The 16724-nt window shown below is 48.9% G+C and overlaps 1 protein-coding gene across 1 annotated transcript in view; it reads right to left on the bottom strand.

Moving 5' to 3' along the window:
• hsd17b8 (hydroxysteroid (17-beta) dehydrogenase 8) overlaps positions 1 to 16724 on the bottom strand; it is a 46923-nt gene extending 30199 nt beyond the window's left edge. The window contains exons 1-6 of the mRNA XM_078217591.1: positions 16090 to 16724; positions 11107 to 11202; positions 9959 to 10192; positions 8886 to 8908; positions 8680 to 8795; positions 2118 to 2746 (exon numbers count right to left, since the gene is read on the bottom strand). Coding sequence (XP_078073717.1) covers positions 2118 to 2746; positions 8680 to 8795; positions 8886 to 8908; positions 9959 to 10192; positions 11107 to 11202; positions 16090 to 16488 — 1497 coding nt within the window. The 5' untranslated portion in view covers positions 16489 to 16724. The remainder of the gene's footprint in view (positions 1 to 2117; positions 2747 to 8679; positions 8796 to 8885; positions 8909 to 9958; positions 10193 to 11106; positions 11203 to 16089) is intronic.

The raw sequence follows: 16724 nt of genomic DNA, 5'->3' as shown, positions 1-16724 counted from the left end.
AATATAATAGTGGGCCCTCAGGTCTGCCCACCCACTCGGAGTGAACGGGCCGAATCATCACCTTTCTGTGCTGTGATGGCTCAATAACTTCTCATTCGTAGAATCATAGAAACCCTACAGTGCAGAAGGAGGCCATTCAGCCCATTGAGTCTGCACCGACAACAATTCCACCGCGGCCCTATCCCCATAACCCCACATATTTACCCTGCCAATCCCTCTAACCTACACATCTGTGACAGGGGCAATTTAGCACACCCAATGCACCTAACCCGCACATCTTTGGAGTGTGGGAGGAAACCGGAGCACCCGGAGGAAACCCACACAAGGGGAGAACATGCAAACTCCACACAGACTTAAGCTGGGAATCGAACCCAAGTGCCTGGAGCTGTGAGGCAGCAATGCTAACCACTGTGCCACTAATTACAGGAGGAGCAGGGACTGCGAGACAGTGCGCCATTTTAAATTTCATTGTGGTGCTCAAAGGGCGGACACACTTAGCACTGTGGTTGACGACATTCCTCAGGATAAGGGGCGCAGAAGCAAGAGCGAGAGAGAACGTGCCAATTTAAATTTTCGATTCTGACGGAATGGCGCAAGCGAGTAATCCGAGCATTGTGGCAAGATTGTCAGGTGAAGAGTTTTGTCGGTTAACGGTTTCTCTGATGCGTCGGGTCAGTTACACTCATGAGTTGGCCGAAAGTTTGTAAACTGCTGAAGTGATCAGTGCCCGCCCACAGGACGTGGGGGGCTGGGATGGGCGGGAGAGCGTGCGCAATGTGGCATCGCCTCCTGGGATGGGTGCACGGAACGGAAGCACGCCACCCCTCGTTCGTTGCAAACCCCGGCGCGTGGGCCAAGACTGACTTCAAGCATCGTGGGTCTTTAAGGGTGGGGTTTGGTGGAACGTGGGTTGAGAATTGGCCTGGCGCGTCCGCCATTCACGCTGGCGCGTCCGCCATCTTAACGCACGAGCCTGGTCAACAGTGAGGGCATCGTGCTGGGCGGTAAGGCGCTGGGAGATTCTCTAGGGGCCCAGGAATGGGGCGGGGGGGGGGGGGGGGGGAGGGTTTATCAATGGGTGTCAAATTCAATGGCAGAGGGGGGAGTGGTGGGCGTACGGAGACGTAATGACTTCAATCAGGCCAATGAGGTTGGCCTATTGGAATATGAACTCCCTGATTAAGGAGTCAGTTGATGGGCCAATCAGGGAGTCTTTTCCTTGTATTTAAGCGGGAGTGTCAGTTCCTCTGGCACCCCCGAGGTTAGACTGTTGACTGATACACTCTGTGCACTGCTGTTGGAATTGCAGATAAATGGATTTTGCTGAAGGGACTTCTGCCTCTGAAGGCTTATTACAGAGACTCAACCTAGCTGGCGTAATAGGACCAATAAGACCACAATAAACCAGCGATGCCCAGCGTGATGGCGGAAAGCTCAGCTTCACCCATCAGGGCACACCACAGGCCACTGTAACCCAGCATGCCAGCCATAACTGACTGGCACCCCAGGGAGCCCCTCATGGACAAGCAGAGCCCCAGCAGGCCCAGGCCCAGCCAGCAGAGGCCGGTCAGTAGATGATAGCTCAGCAGCAGGAGACACAATCCGACATAGCCCTTGACGCCGACGCACCACCAGCAGAGCTCGGCCAGGTTGTGGTAGCCCAGCAGGGACAGGCAGAGGCCGGCGTGTGCCAGCAGGCCGCAGCAGACCCACCAGACCCACACCTCGTAATCCGACAGCCAGACCAGTCCTGCCAGGGACCCCAGGCTGAGCAGCACCCAGCAGGGCCACGGGCGGCCCTTCGAGGCCAGCAGCAGCCCGGCCAGGCTCAGCACCAGCAAGCAGGCCCCGAGTTGCCGGGCGTAAGCTAGCAACAGGCAGCTCAGGCCGGCGTAGGCCAGCAGGCCGCAGGAGAGCCAGGAGACGCCCGCCAGACCCCCCCGGCCCAGCAGGGCCCAGAGCCAGCCAGCCGACCCCAGCATGCCGCAACACACCAGGTACAACTCGGCAAAATTGGCGCTGCCCGGCGAGGCTACCCCCAGCGAGACCAGCAAACCAAAGCAGAGCCAGGCCCATCTCCAAGTGTCCCAATCCCAGCGGAGGGGGTCGGTGCTCACCAGGGGGCCAGAGAGTGTCGCGTCCTCCCTCTCGCAAGCCGAAGATGGACCCATTCCCTCCTCCTCCTCTTCACTGTCGGGAGTTGGGATGGTCGAGCTAAGCAGCTGAAGAGGCTCGGCATTCCTGCCGCCATGGTTCAGTCCGGGGCTGAAGAAAGGGTACAGTTTCTCAGTGAAGGTGCCTCGGAAAGTGTGGAGGTGGGACATATCACCAGCATTGTAAAAGGACACTCGCCCTCCCTCCCAATCCAGGTAGATGCCAATCTCCCGGGGCTTGACGTCTAAGTGAAGATCGCTCAGCGTTAAAGTGAAGGCCTTGTACTGACTCCCGTTCCTCAGGCCCATTACCCAGAGGCCACTGGGGGGCGACAGGAGGATGTCCCCTTTCCTGCTGACTGACTCCCTGGCCACGCCCAGAGTCCAGCAGCTCTTGCGGCCCACCTTCACTTCCCAGTAGTGCTGACCCGACGTGAATCCCACCGAGCCCAGGACACAAGGGCAGGGGTCGAATCTCCGGGGGTCGGCAGGCAAGCACTGCTTCTGATCCCGGTGCGCCACGCTGGTCAGGTTCTTGGACAGAATGAGCCAGGGACTGGCTGTGACTGGGTCCAGAGTCAGTGAGGCCGGCCCTGTAACAGAAACAGTTCAAGGAGATCTTAGATGATCAGCTGACACCTCAGGGCCAATAGCGGTGGAACACGAGCTATAGGAGCCGGCAGAGGAGTTGACCACTCAGCCCATCGAGCCTGCTCCAACATTCAATACAACGATGGTCTTTAACTCCCTACATACCCCTTGATTCTCAAAACCTGTCTATCTGGTGTTTTTGTTTTATTCATTTGTGAATGAATAAAATGCTTATTGCCCATCCCTAATTGCCCGAGGGCAGTTGAGAGTCAACCACATTGCTGTGGCTCTGGAGTCACATGTAGACCAGACCAGGTAAGGACGGCAGATTTCCTTCCCTAAAGGACATTAGTGAACCAGATGGGTTTTTCCGACAATCAACAATGATTTCATGGTCATCAGTAGATTCTCAATTCCAGACATTTTTTATTGAATTCAAATTCCACCATCTGCCGTGGCGGGATTCGAACCTGGGTTATCTTGTCTGGCTCTGAGAAAGGGTCAACCAGACTCGAAACATTGGCTCTGTTCTCTCTCCACAGATGATATCAGACCTGTTGAGATTTTGCAGCATTTTCTCTTTTTGTTCCCTGCTGAGTTTCTGGATTAATCGTCCAGTGCTAATACCACTAGGCCATCGCCTCCCCTGTTGGGGTATTGTCACTGGAGTTGTAATCCTGAGCTCGAGAATTAATGCTCTGTCTAGGATTCGAATCCCACCATGGCAAATGGCAAAATTGGAATTCAATAAAAATCTGGGTATAAAGTCAAATGCTGGACAAGAAATTGTGGTCGATAGTCGTAAAACCCCATCTGATTCACTAAGACCAGAAGACATAGGAGGAGATGTCGCCATTCAGCCCATCGAGTTTGCTCCGCCATTCAATGAGATCATGACTGATCTGATGTGATAATCTTCAACTCTACTTTCCCACCTTATCCACATAACCCTTGATTCCCTTACTGATTAAAAATCTGTCCATCTCAGCCTTGGATATACTTAATGATCCAGCCCCTACAGCTCTCTGCGGTAAAGAATTCCACACATTCACTACCCTCTGAGAGAAGGTATTTCTCCTTATCTCTGTCTTCAATGGGTGACCCCTTACTCTGAGATTCTGCCCTCTGGACATAGACTCCCCCACGCAGGGAAACAACCTCTCAGCATCTACCCTGTCAAACCTCCTGAGAATCCAATATGGCTCAATGAGGTCGCCTCTCATTCTTCTAAATTCTAATGAGTACAGGCCCAACCTACTCAAAATCTCCTCATGAGAAAATCTCTCCATACCCAGGATCAATCGAGTGAACCTTCTCTGGACTGCCTCCAACGTCAGTGTACCTTTCCTTAGATAAGTGGACTGGAATAATTACAGGTAATTACAGGCCGGTGAGCCTTACACCAGTGGTATGGAAATTATTAGAGAGGATTCTCCGAGACAGGATTTATTCCCACTTGGAAATAAGTGGACGTATTAGTGAGAGGCGACATGGTTTTGTGAAGGGGAGGTCGTGTCTCATGAACTTGATCGAGTTTTTCGAGGAAGTGACGAAGATGATTGATGGGGGTAGGGCAGTAGATGTTGTCCACATGGACTTCAGTAAGGCCTTTGACAAGGTCCGTCATGGCAGACTGGTGCAGAAGGTGAAGTTGCATGGGACCAGAGGTGAGCTGGCAAGGTAGATACAAAACTGGCTTGGTCAAAGAAGACAGAGGGTAGCAGTGGAAGGGTGCATTTCTGAATGGAGGGCTGTGACAAGTGGTGTTCCTCAGGGATCAGTGCTGGGACCTTTGCTGTTTGTAATATATATATAAATGATTTGGAGGAAAATGTAACTGGATTGATTAGTTTGCGGATGACACAAAGGTTGGTGGATTTGCGGATAGCGATGAGGACCATCAGAGGATACAGCAGGATATAGATCTTGGAGACTTGAGCGGAGAGATGGCAGATGGAGTTTAATCTGGACAAATGTGAGGTAATGCATTCTGGAAGGTCTAATACAGATAGGAAATATACAGTAAATGGCAGATCCCTTAAGAGTATTGATAGGCAGAGGGATCTGGGTGTACAGGTATACAGGTCACTGAAAGTGGCAATGCAGGTGGAGAAGGTAGTCAAGAAGGCATACGGCATGTTTGCCTTCATCGGCCGGGGTATTGAGTTTAAAAATTGGCAAGTCATGTTGCAACTTTATAGAACCTTAGTTAGGCCGCACTTAGAATATAGTGTTCAATTCTGGTCGCCACACTACCAGAAAGATGTGGAAGCTTTGGGAGGGTACAGAAAAGATTTACCAGGATGTTGCCTGGTATGGAGGGCATTAGCTATGAGGAGAGGATGGAGAAACTTGGTTTGTTCTCACTAGAGTGACAGAGGTTGAGAGGAGACCTGATAGAAGTCTACAAGATTATGAGAGGCACAGATAGAGTGGATAGTCAGAAGTTTTTTCCCAGGGTGGAAGAGTCAATTACTAGGGGGCATAGGATTAAGGTGCAAGGGGCAAGGTTTAAAGGAGATGGACGAGGCAGATTTTTTACAAAGAGAGTAGTGGGTGCCTGGAACTTGTTGCCGGGGGAGGTAGATGAAGCGGATACGGCAGTGACTTTTAAGGGGCATCTTGACAAGTACATGAATAGGATGGGAATAGAGGGATATGGTCCCCGGAAGGGTAGGGGATTTTAGTTAAGTCGGACAGCATGGTCAGTGCAGGCTTGGAGGGCTGAAGGGCCTGTTCCTGTGCTGTAATTTTCTTTGTTCTTTGTTCTAGAAATGTTCACAATATTCCAGGGCATTGGTGAGACAGCACTGAGAGTACTGCTGTCATAACCCTTATTCCCTTACTGATTAAAAATCTATCTATCTCAGCCTTGGATATATTTAATGATCCAGCCTCTACAGCCCTCTGTGGTAAAGAATTCCACACATTCACTACCCTCTGAGAGAAGGTATTTCTCCTTATCTCTGTCTTCAATGGGTGACCCCTTACTCTGAGATTCTGCCCTCTGGACATAGACTCCCCCACACAGGGAAACAACCTCTCAGCATCTACCCTGTCAAACCTCCTGAGAATCCAATATGTCTCAATGAGGTCGCCTCTCATTCTTCTAAATTCCAATGAGTACAGGCCCAACCTACTCAAAATCTCCTCATGAGAAAATCTCTCCATACCCAGGATCAATCGAGTGAACCTTCTCTGGACTGCCTCCAACGTCAGTGTACCTTTCCTTAGATAAGTGGACTGGAATAATTACAGGTAATTACAGGCCGGTGAGCCTTACACCAGTGGTATGGAAATTATTAGAGAGGATTCTCCGAGACAGGATTTATTGCCACTTGGAAATAAGTGGACGTATTAGTGAGAGGCGACATGGTTTTGTGAAGGGGAGGTCGTGTCTCATGAACTTGATCGAGTTTTTCGAGGAAGTGACGAAGATGATTGATGGGGGTAGGGCAGTAGATGTTGTCCACATGGACTTCAGTAAGGCCTTTGACAAGGTCCGTCATGGCAGACTGGTGCAGAAGGTGAAGTTGCATGGGACCAGAGGTGAGCTAGCAAGGTAGATACAAAACTGGCTTGGTCAAAGAAGACAGGGGGTAGCAGTGGAAGGGTGCATTTCTGAATGGAGGGCTGTGACAAGTGGTGTTCCTCAGGGATCAGTGCTGGGACCTTTGCTGTTTGTAATATATATATAAATGATTTGGAGGAAAATGTAACTGGATTGATTAGTAAGTTTGCGGATGACACAAAGGTTGGTGGATTTGCGGATAGCGATGAGGACCAACAGAGGATACAGCAGGATATAGATCTTGAAGACTTGGGCGGAGAGATGGCAGATGGAGTTTAATCCGGACAAATGTGAGAGTACTGCGTGCAGCTTTGGTCACCTTACTCAAGGTCAGTTTTTGGTCACCTTACCCAAGGAGGGATAGACTTGCATTGGAAGCAGGTTCACCCGGCTGATCCCTGAGATGAAGGGGGTTGTCTTTCGAGGACAGGTTGGGCCTGTACCCATTGGAGCTCAGGCAGAATGAGAAGTAATCTTGTTGATATTTATAAGATGCTGACGGGGCTCCACAGGGTGGATGCTGAGGGTGTTTCCCCGGGTGACCGAATCTGGAACCAGGGGGAGCCGCAGTTTAAAAATGAGGGGTAGAAGAGGAGGAATTTCTTCTCTCAGAGGGTTGTTAATGTTTGGAATTCTCTGCTCCAGAGAAGATGGCACGGTGACACAGTAGTTAGCACTGCTGCCTCACAGCGCCAGGGACCCGGGTTCAATTCTGGCCTCGGTCACTGTCTGTGTGGAGTATGCACGTTCTCTCAGTGTCTGTGTGGGTTCCTCCGGGTGCTCCGGTTTCCTCCCACACTCCAAAGATGTGCGGGCTAGGTTGATTGGCCATGCTAAATTGCCCCTAGTGTCAGGGGGATCAGCAGGGCAAATACATGGGGTTATGGGAATAGGGCCTGGGTGGGATTGTTGTCAGTGCAGACTCAATGGGCCGAATGGCCTTCTTCTGCACTATAGGGATTCGATGGTTCTCTGAGAACAGTGGAGGCTTCTGGGTCACTGAATATGTGCAAGACTGAGTTAGACTGATTACTGGTTGACACAGGGATCCAGGTTTACAGGGCATTGGGGGGTGGTGGGAAAGGAATGTGGGAGGGGTCCGACAGGAAAGCAAAGTTGGAGCCGTGATCAAATCAGTTATGATCTTATGGATGCCGACTGGAAGGGCTGAATGGCCGACTCCTGCTCCTATTTCTCACGTTCCCTGAGCACCATGTCCAGAGCAACGTTCCAGAACAGTGCTGTGGGAATGCTGCACTGTCAGAGGTTTTGAGGGTAAACCATTAAAGCTAGTCAGGTGGTGGATATAAAAAGGATCCCTGGCCATATTTCAAGAAAGAGCAAGGGAGGGAGTTGTCCCCCTTGGGGCCTGGCCTATATTCCTCAGAAACTGAAGCAGTCCGTGTCCAAATGCAACAAGATCTGGACACTATTCGGATGACAAATAGCAAGGAATATTCGCGCCTCACAGGTGCCAGGCAATCACCATCTCCAACAAGAGAGAATCCAACCACCGCCCCTTGATGTTCAATGGCCATATAAATACTGTGGTTGCCAGAGCAGGTCAGAGGTCAGGAATCCTGCGGTGAGTAACTCACCTCCTGACTCCCCAAAGCCTGTCCACTATCTACAAGGCACAAGTCAGGAGTGTGATGGAATACTCTCCCCTTGCCTGGATGGGTGCAGCTCCAACAACACTCAAGAATCTCAACACCATCCAGGACAAAGCAACCTGTTTGATTGTTATCCCTTCCAAAGCAACCTGTTTGATTGTTATCCCTTCCAAAAACCTTCAATCCCTCCGTCACCAACACACAGTGACAGCCGTGTGTACCATCTAAAAGATGCACTGCAGGAACTCACCAAAGTTCCTTTAACAGCACCTTCCAAACCCACTACCATCTAGAAGGGAAAAGGCAGCAGATCCTGGGAACACCACCACCTGGAGGTTCCCCTCCAAAACACTCACCATCCTGACTTGGAAATATATGAGCCGTTCCTTCACTGTCTCTGGGTCAAAGTCCTGGAATACACTCCCTATCAGCACTGTGGGTGCTGCAGCAAGTTCAAGAAGGCAGCTCACCACCACCTTCTCAACGGGCAATTAGGGATGGGCATTAAATGCTGGCCTAGCCAGCGACACCCATATCTTATAAATGACTTTAAAAAATATATTCATCCCTCAACAGACATCATTGGTAGATAATCCAGATATTATCACTTTGCTTTATCTGGGACCTTGCTGTGAGCAAATTGAGTCTTGTGTTCCTTGCAGATAAACAACGACTGCACTTCAAAAGCCCTTTGGGATGTCCTGAGGTCTTTGCTGTTGTAGTATAGACGTCAATATTTTGAGGAACTCACCTGGTTTGATGGCCGCCCTCAATTCCTTCCACACTCTGTACTGCAAAGGCCCTTCCAACACCTCCAAAGCGGAGTCCTCAGCTAGATCTTCCAGTGCCTTATAGTCCGTTGGAGGCCTGTACACATGAAGAGATGTCAATATCCCTGCGGTGAAAAATTTGGCCCAATATTTAATCTCTTGTCTTTCCGTGACTTAAAACACATACCTCTGCTTCAGAAGACTCACTCCCTTCACAAAAAAGAAAAGGAGAAAATTATTTTAGCTTGCATTGAATGATTTACTTTTTCACCCTGTCTAACATATCACATGGCTCCTCTGCTTAAAGAGCTGGTTGAAATGTATTTAACAGGTGGTTAAGCTGGAGCTTTCACACATGCCAGTCTGTCAGATTGACAAATGCCCACAGACATGTGCACATGACGGTCTCGGAATCTTCCGGGCCTATTTGCAGCTAGAAGCTTGGCTTAGGGGGGAGGTGGGGCGGAAGCTTGTGGGGGGAACTTAATTTGGTGTGAGGCCAAGACTCAGTTTTCCGATGGCAGGATGTACTTTAGCAATTCTGTTCATAGGGCTTCGAAAGCGGGTTAATGGCGGCCGCATCTTTCCCGATGAACAACATTGGGAAGCCATTTTGCATGGCCTAGCACATCTGGCATTAAAAGGCCACCTTGCCAGGATTAAGGTCCCCCACCAACAATTATGTTGCCTGTCAGTGGGAAATTCAAATGTTCACAGTCACGACCGCGCCATCAGTGGCACACGCCTGGCGAAGCGTGGTGGAGTTCTCCCAACATTAACGATGAGTTGTCGCTGCATTGTCCTCCCCCATGGAGAGCATCTGGAAAACACCTGCCTACACCTGGGACCGTGCGGTGGCAGTGCAGGTTGGCGGAAGATGACTAAGGAAGGATTGGCGCGGGGGAGAGCGGAGGAGTGGTCGGGTGAAGGTGGAAGGGATAGTGCAGCCGGCTCGGATGCCCTTGAAGGATGGCAACTGGACCTCGGACCCCGTGAGGTGATGGGGCTTCCTGGCTGGTCCCTCCCGACCCTGCTGCAAGAATTGGCAAGACCCGTCGCAGATGCCAATGTGGCCGGCTGACCAACGCGAGATTGCCCGTGGTCAGCTATGCCTGCATCCTTGCCCACACAGAGCCACTCCCGCCACCAATCTCAGACTCCAGAACAGAAGATTCCAGCCATAGAGTTCCACTCCCACTACCGACAAGAATGTAAGGTTGTGTCTGGAGAAAGTCTACAACCCGCATCCCACTCCTTTACCTGCAGGAACAGCAAGTCGTCTTGTTCCTCCAGCTGCTTTTTCCTCTTCCCGATTTCCGCTCCCAGGGATGTCAGGCCTTTCTGGATTTCCCCCAGTCTGGCTTCCATCCGTTTCAAACTGGTATCCAGCCTCCCCTCCAGTTTCTCCACCGAGCTTTGCTCCTTCCTCTGGATGAGTTGGCCCATCTCAGCAAAGGACTGCTTGACGTGGCTCAACTTGGTGACAAACGCCTCCTGCAAGGGAGAGAAAACCCAGCGTTTACAAGGGATTGGCGTAATGGGAGGGGAAGACAGACCCCCCAGTGAGAGATGGCAGATGGAATTTGATCTGGACAAATGTGAGGTAATGCATTTTGGAAGGTCTAATACAGATAGGAAATATGCAGTAAATTGCAGAACCCTTAAGAGTATTGACAGGCAGAGGGATCTGTGTGTACAAGTACACAGGTCACTGAGAGTGGCAATGTAGGTGGAGAAGGCAGTCAAGAAGGCATACGGCATGCTTGCCTTCATCGGCCGGTGCACTGAGTTTAAAAATTGGCAAGTCATGTTGCAGCTTTATAGAACCTTAGTTAGACCACACTTGGAATATAGTGTTCAATTCTGGTCGCCACACTACCAGAAGGATGTGGAGGCTTTGGAGAGGGTACAGAAAAGATTTACCAGGGTGTTGCCTGGTATGGAGAGTGTTAGCTATGAGGAGAGGTTGGAGAAACGTGGCTTGTTCTCACTGGAGCGACAGAGGTTGAGGGGCGACCTGATAGAAGTCTACAAGATTATGAGAGGCATGGACAGAGTGGATAGTCAGAAGCTTTTTCCCAGGGTGGAAGAGTCAATTACTAGGGAGCACCGGTTTAAGATGCGAGGGGAAAGATTTAAAGGAGATGTACGAAGCAAGTTTTCTACACAGAGGGTGGTGGGTGCCTGGAACCCGCTGCCGGGGGAGGCAGTGGAAGCAGATACGATAGTGACTTCTAAGGGGTGTTTTGGCAAATACATGAATAGGATGGGAAGAGAGGGATGTGGTCCCCGGAAGGGTACGGGGTTTGAGTTCAGTTGGGCAGCAAGGTCGGTGCAGGCTTGGAGGGCCGAAGGGCTTGTTCCTCTGTTGTAATTTTCTTTCTTTGTTCTTTGTCTGCTGAACTTACTTCCGCCACTGAGATGTTGCGTTTTTGTTCATGTTGAACCTCGGTGAGTGTCTTCTCCTCCTCGCCCAGCTTGTCCAAGAATTCCTTTAGTGTGGCCTGCAGTCAAACAGCACACCATCAAATAAAATCATGTGGCAGGTTCCGATGCAAAACGGCATCAACCTCACTGACCTCCCAGAACACCAACATCACTCATAACCAAATCCCTATCCTCGGGCAAAAACAACCTCCCCAGTTCACTGTCCTGTCGACTCCAACCTCCTGCGCAACCCCTTCCTTATGTTAACCTTAATTCCAAGGGTACTGGAGTACAGTCCCAAATATACAAATTACAGACACAGTATTCCCCCTCTGAAAATACACAGAACAGACACAGTATCACACAGTCCTATATACACACTGAAGATACTGTATTTCCCCTCTGAATATACACAGAACAGACACTGTCACACAGTCCCATATACACACTGAAGATACCGTATTCCTCCTGTGGATATACACAGGATAGACACTGGGCGGGACTTTACGGCCTTGCTCATTCCAAAAGCGTAAAATCATGTCCGGGTTGTGTACAGAATATAAGATAAATATACATTGCATCATAGAAACCATAGAAACCATAGAAAATTACAGCTCAGAAACAGGCCTTTTGGCCCTTCTTGTCTGTGCCGAACCATTTTATGCCTAGTCCCACTGACCTGCACTTGGACCATATCCCTCCACACCCCTCTCATCCATGAACCCGTCCAAGTTTTTCTGAAATGTTAAAAGTGACCCCGCATTTACCACTTTATCCGGCAGCTCATTCCACACTCCCACCACTCTCTGCGTGAAGAAGCCCCCCCTAATATTCCCTTTAAACTTTTCTCCTTTCACCCTTAACCCATGCCCTCTGGTTTTTTTCTCCCCCAGCCTCAGCTGAAAAAGCCTGCTTGCATTCACTCTATCTATACCCATCAAAATCTTATACACCTCTATCAAATCTCCCCTCAATCTTCTACACTTCAGGGAATAAAGTCCCAACCTATTCAATCTCTCTCTGGAACTTAGCTTCTCAAGTCCCGGCAACATCCTTGTGAACCTTCTCTGCACTCTTTCAATCTTATTTACATCCTTCCTGTAACTAGGTGACCACAACTGTACACAATACTCCAAATTCGGCCTCACCAATGCCTTATATAACCTTACCATAACACTCCAACTTTTATACTCAATACTCCGATTTATAAAGGCCAATGTACCAAAGGCACTCTTTACGACCCTATCCACCTGTGACGTCATTTTTAGGGAATTCTGTACCTGTATTCCCAGATCCCTCTGTTCAACTGCACTCTTCAGAGTCCTACCATTTACCCTGTACGTTCTTCTTTGGTTTGTCCTTCCAAAGTGCAATATCTCACACCTGTCTGCGTTAAATTCCATTTGCCATTTTTCAGCCCATTTTTCTAGTCGGTCCAAATCCCTCTGCAAGCTTTGAAAACCTTCCTCACTGTCCACTACATCTCCAATCTTTGTATCATCAGCAAACTTGCTGATCCAATTTACCACATTATCATCCAGATCATTGATATAGATGACAAACAACAATGGACCCAACACCGATCCCTGCGGCACACCACGAGTCACAGGCCTCCACTCAGAGAAGCAATCCTCCACAACCACTCTCTGGCTTCTTCCTTTGAAAGACAGTAAGAAGTTTAACAACACCAGGTTAAAGTCCAACAGGTTTATTTGGTAGCAAAAGCCACACAAGCTTTCGGAGCTGCAAGCCCCTTCTTCAGGTGAGTGGGAATTCTGTTCACAAACAGAGCATATAACGACACAAACTCAATTTACATGAATAATGGTTGGAATGCGAATACTTACAACTAATCAAGTCTTTAAGAAACAAAACAATGTGAGTGGAGAGAGCATCAAGACAGGCTAAAAAGATGTGTATTGTCTCCAGACAAGACAGCCAGTGAAACTCTGTGGGGGTACAAATAGTGGGACATGAACCCAATATTCCATTGAGCCAGTGTCTTATCCAATTTACTACCTCCCCATGTATACCTAGCGACTGAACCTTCCTAACTAACCTCCCATGAGGGACCTTGTCAAAGGCCTTCCTGAAATCCAGGTAGACAACATCCACCGCCTTCCCTTCATCCACTTTCCTGGTAACCTCCTCGAAAAACTCTAATAGATTGGTCAAACATGACCTACCATGCACAAAGCCATGTTGACGCTCCCTAATAAGTCCCTGTCCATCCAAATATTTGTAGATCCTATCCCTTATCACACCTTCCAATAACTTGCCCACCACCGACGTCAAACTTACTGGCCGATAATTTCCCGGATTTCTTTTGGAACCTTTTTTAAACAACGGAACAACATGAGCCACCCTCCAATCATCCGGCACCTCCCCCGTGAATACTGACATTTTAAATATGTCTGCCAGGGCCCCTGCAAGTTCAACACTCGCTTCCCTCAAGGTCCGTGGGAATACCCTGTCCGCTCCTGGGGATTTATCCACTCTGATTTGCCTCAAGACAGCGAGCACCTCCTCCCCTTTAATCTGTAAAGGTTCCATGGCCTCCCTACCAGTTTGCCCTATTTCCGTAGACTCCATGCCCGTTTCCTCAGTAAATACGGATGCAAAAAAACCATTTAGTATCTCCCCCATCTCTTTTGGTTCCATACACAGTCTACCACTCTGGTCTTCAAGAGGACCAATTTTATCCCTCACTATCCTTTTGCTCCTAACATACCTATAGAAGCTCTTTGGATTTTCCTTCACTCTATCTGCCAAAGCAACCTCATGTCTTCTTTTAGCCCTCCTGATTTCCCTCTTAAGTAGCTTCTTGCACTTTTTATACTCCTCGAGCATCTGATCTGTTCCTTGCTGCCTGTACATTTCATACAACTCTCTCTTCCTCTTAATCAGTGTTACAATCTCCCTCGAGAACCAAGCTTCCTTATTCCTATTTACTTTGCCTTTAATCCTGACAGAAACATACAAACTCTGCACTCTCAAAATTTCTCCTTTGAAGGCCTCCCACTTTGCATTTACATCCTTACCAGAGAACAGCCTGTGCCAATCCACACTTCCCAGATCCCTTCTCATTTCATCAAATTTGGCCTTTTTCCAGTTCAGAACTTCAACCCGAGGACCAGATCTATCCTTATCCACAATCAGGTTGAAATTAATGGCATTATGATCACTGGATCCAAAGTGTTCCCTCACACTCACATCCATCACCTGCCCTAACTCATTTCCCAATAGGAGATCCAATATCGCATCCTCTCTAGTTGGCACCTCTATATACTGATGTAGAAAATTCTCCTGAACACATTTTACAAACTCTACCCCGTCTAAACCTTTAACAGTATGCGAGTCCCAATCTATATGTGGAAAATTAAAATCCCCTACTATCACAACTTTGTGATACGCACATATATGTACATAATATGCAGATATGTACAGAATACACATATGCTGTACATTGTATCATACACACAGATGTATAGAATATACACAGTTGGTGTGTCACACACACAGATATGTACAGAAAACACAGAAACTGTATACCATCATGCACAGAGATATGTACAGAATATACACAGATATGCATAGATGGAGTGGGACAGTGCAGAGTGGTTAGAACTACTGCTTCACAACACCAGGGACCCGGGTTCGATTCTGGCCTTGGGTGGCTGTCTGTGTGGAGTCTGGAGGTTCTCTCCGTGTCTGCGTGGGTTTCCTCCGGGTGTTCCAGTTTCCTTCCACAATCCAAAGATATGTGGGTTAGGATTGGCCATGCTAAATTGCCTCTTGGTGTCAGGGGGATTAGCAGGGTAAATACGTGGTGTTACGGGGATAGGACCTGGTGGGTTTGTTGTCGGTGCAGGCTCGATGGGCTGAATGGCCTCCTTCTAGGGATATTGCCCTAGAATCCCACTGTAGGGATTCTATGGGTGGGATTTTACGGCCTCGCTTGTCCCAAAACCATAAAATCCCGCCCGAGGTAACGGACCTTCCCATGGTCCGCCCCTCGCCTGCTCCGATTCCCGTGGCAGGCGGGGTGGTAAAATTTTGGCCTATGAGATACTGAATCACACACACAGATATGCACAGAATATACACAGGCATTGAATCACACCTGGATATGTACCGAATAAACAAGTAATGTACATTGTATCACTCACACAGTTATGTACAGAATATAGGGGAGGCGATGACCTCGTGGTATTATTGCTAGACTATTAATCCAGAAACTCAGCTAATGTTTTGGGGACGCGGGTTCAAATCCCGACATGGCAGATGGTGGAATTTGAATTTAAAAAAATATCTGGAATAAAGAATCTACTGATGACTATGAAACCATTGTCAATTGTCGGAAAAACCCATCTGGTTCACTAATATCCTTTAGGGAAGAAAATCGGCCATCCTTACCCAGTCTGGCCTACATGTGACCACAGAGCCACAGCAATGTGGTTGACTCTTATTTGCCCCTTTGAACAAGGGCAACTAGGGATGGGCAATTAACCTGGTGTTGTGAGACTTCTTACTGCAATAAATGCTGGCCAGCCAGAGACACCCATGTTCACCTAACGAATAAAAAAAATTACACAGACTAATAACACAGAATATACAGTAAGTGTAGTCTCACAACAACTAGGTTAAAGTCCAACAGGAATATTTGGAATCACAAGCTTTCAGAGAGCTGCTTTCCAAAAAAACCTGTTGGACTTTAACCTGGTTTTGGGAGACTTCTGATTGTGCCCACCCCAGTCCAACGCCGGCTCATCTCCACATCACAGAATATATATATATGTACCACAGAGGCACATAAATAAGTAGATATTATATCACATACAGGGAAATGCACAAAATAAATACACTTACACTCACATATACAGAAGAGACAGTGAATGAAAGCACATACACATAACTACACACACTGCACACACACTCTAACCATGTTGCAGTGTAACCCTCACCCTGTGAAGTTTGATAGAGTCAGCGATGGTCTGGACCAGGTGCTGTTGGTGATCTCCTCCCTGCTGGCACAGGGCACACAGAGGAGTGTGCTCGCTCAGGCAGTAGTGGGTGTAGTGGGCTCCGTGCCGCGGACAGCGCTGCCCCTCTGCCTCTGCCTGGTTCTCCCGGAGCTGCTCCACCGCGTTCCTCAGGGCGTGCACCGCCCTGGTGCTCCTGTCCGGGAACACGGCCCGGCACTCGGGGCAGGACACCCGGGGCTGCTGGCTGTCCCAGAAGCGGGCGATGCAGGGCTGGCAGTAAGTGTGGCCGCACTCCAGCGTGCTGGCATCGGTGAGGAGCTGCAGGCAGATGGGGCACTGCAAGTTCTCCCCAAGATTCACCATCTCACTGGCTGCCATCTCTAACAACAGCCTCCCTTCCCTTTCACTTTCACACTCTACACCCTGTAAACACTGACAGATATTTCACTCCCACTCTCAATCTCTCTCTCTCTATATATATATATACCCACTTCCCCAAGTCACTGAGAAATGACAGCTCAGAAGTTATTGGGATCCAGCAGAAACAACTTCAACCTAACAAATCTCCCCTGGTTTCTCCTCTGTCCCGCCTCAATACTGAAACAAGTTGAGTC

This window comes from Mustelus asterias, chromosome 8, assembly GCF_964213995.1.
Source record: "Mustelus asterias chromosome 8, sMusAst1.hap1.1, whole genome shotgun sequence".
Taxonomy (NCBI): domain Eukaryota; kingdom Metazoa; phylum Chordata; class Chondrichthyes; order Carcharhiniformes; family Triakidae; genus Mustelus; species Mustelus asterias.
The sequence above is the reverse complement of the archived record's forward strand: the minus strand, read 5'-3'. Positions and strand labels throughout refer to the sequence as shown.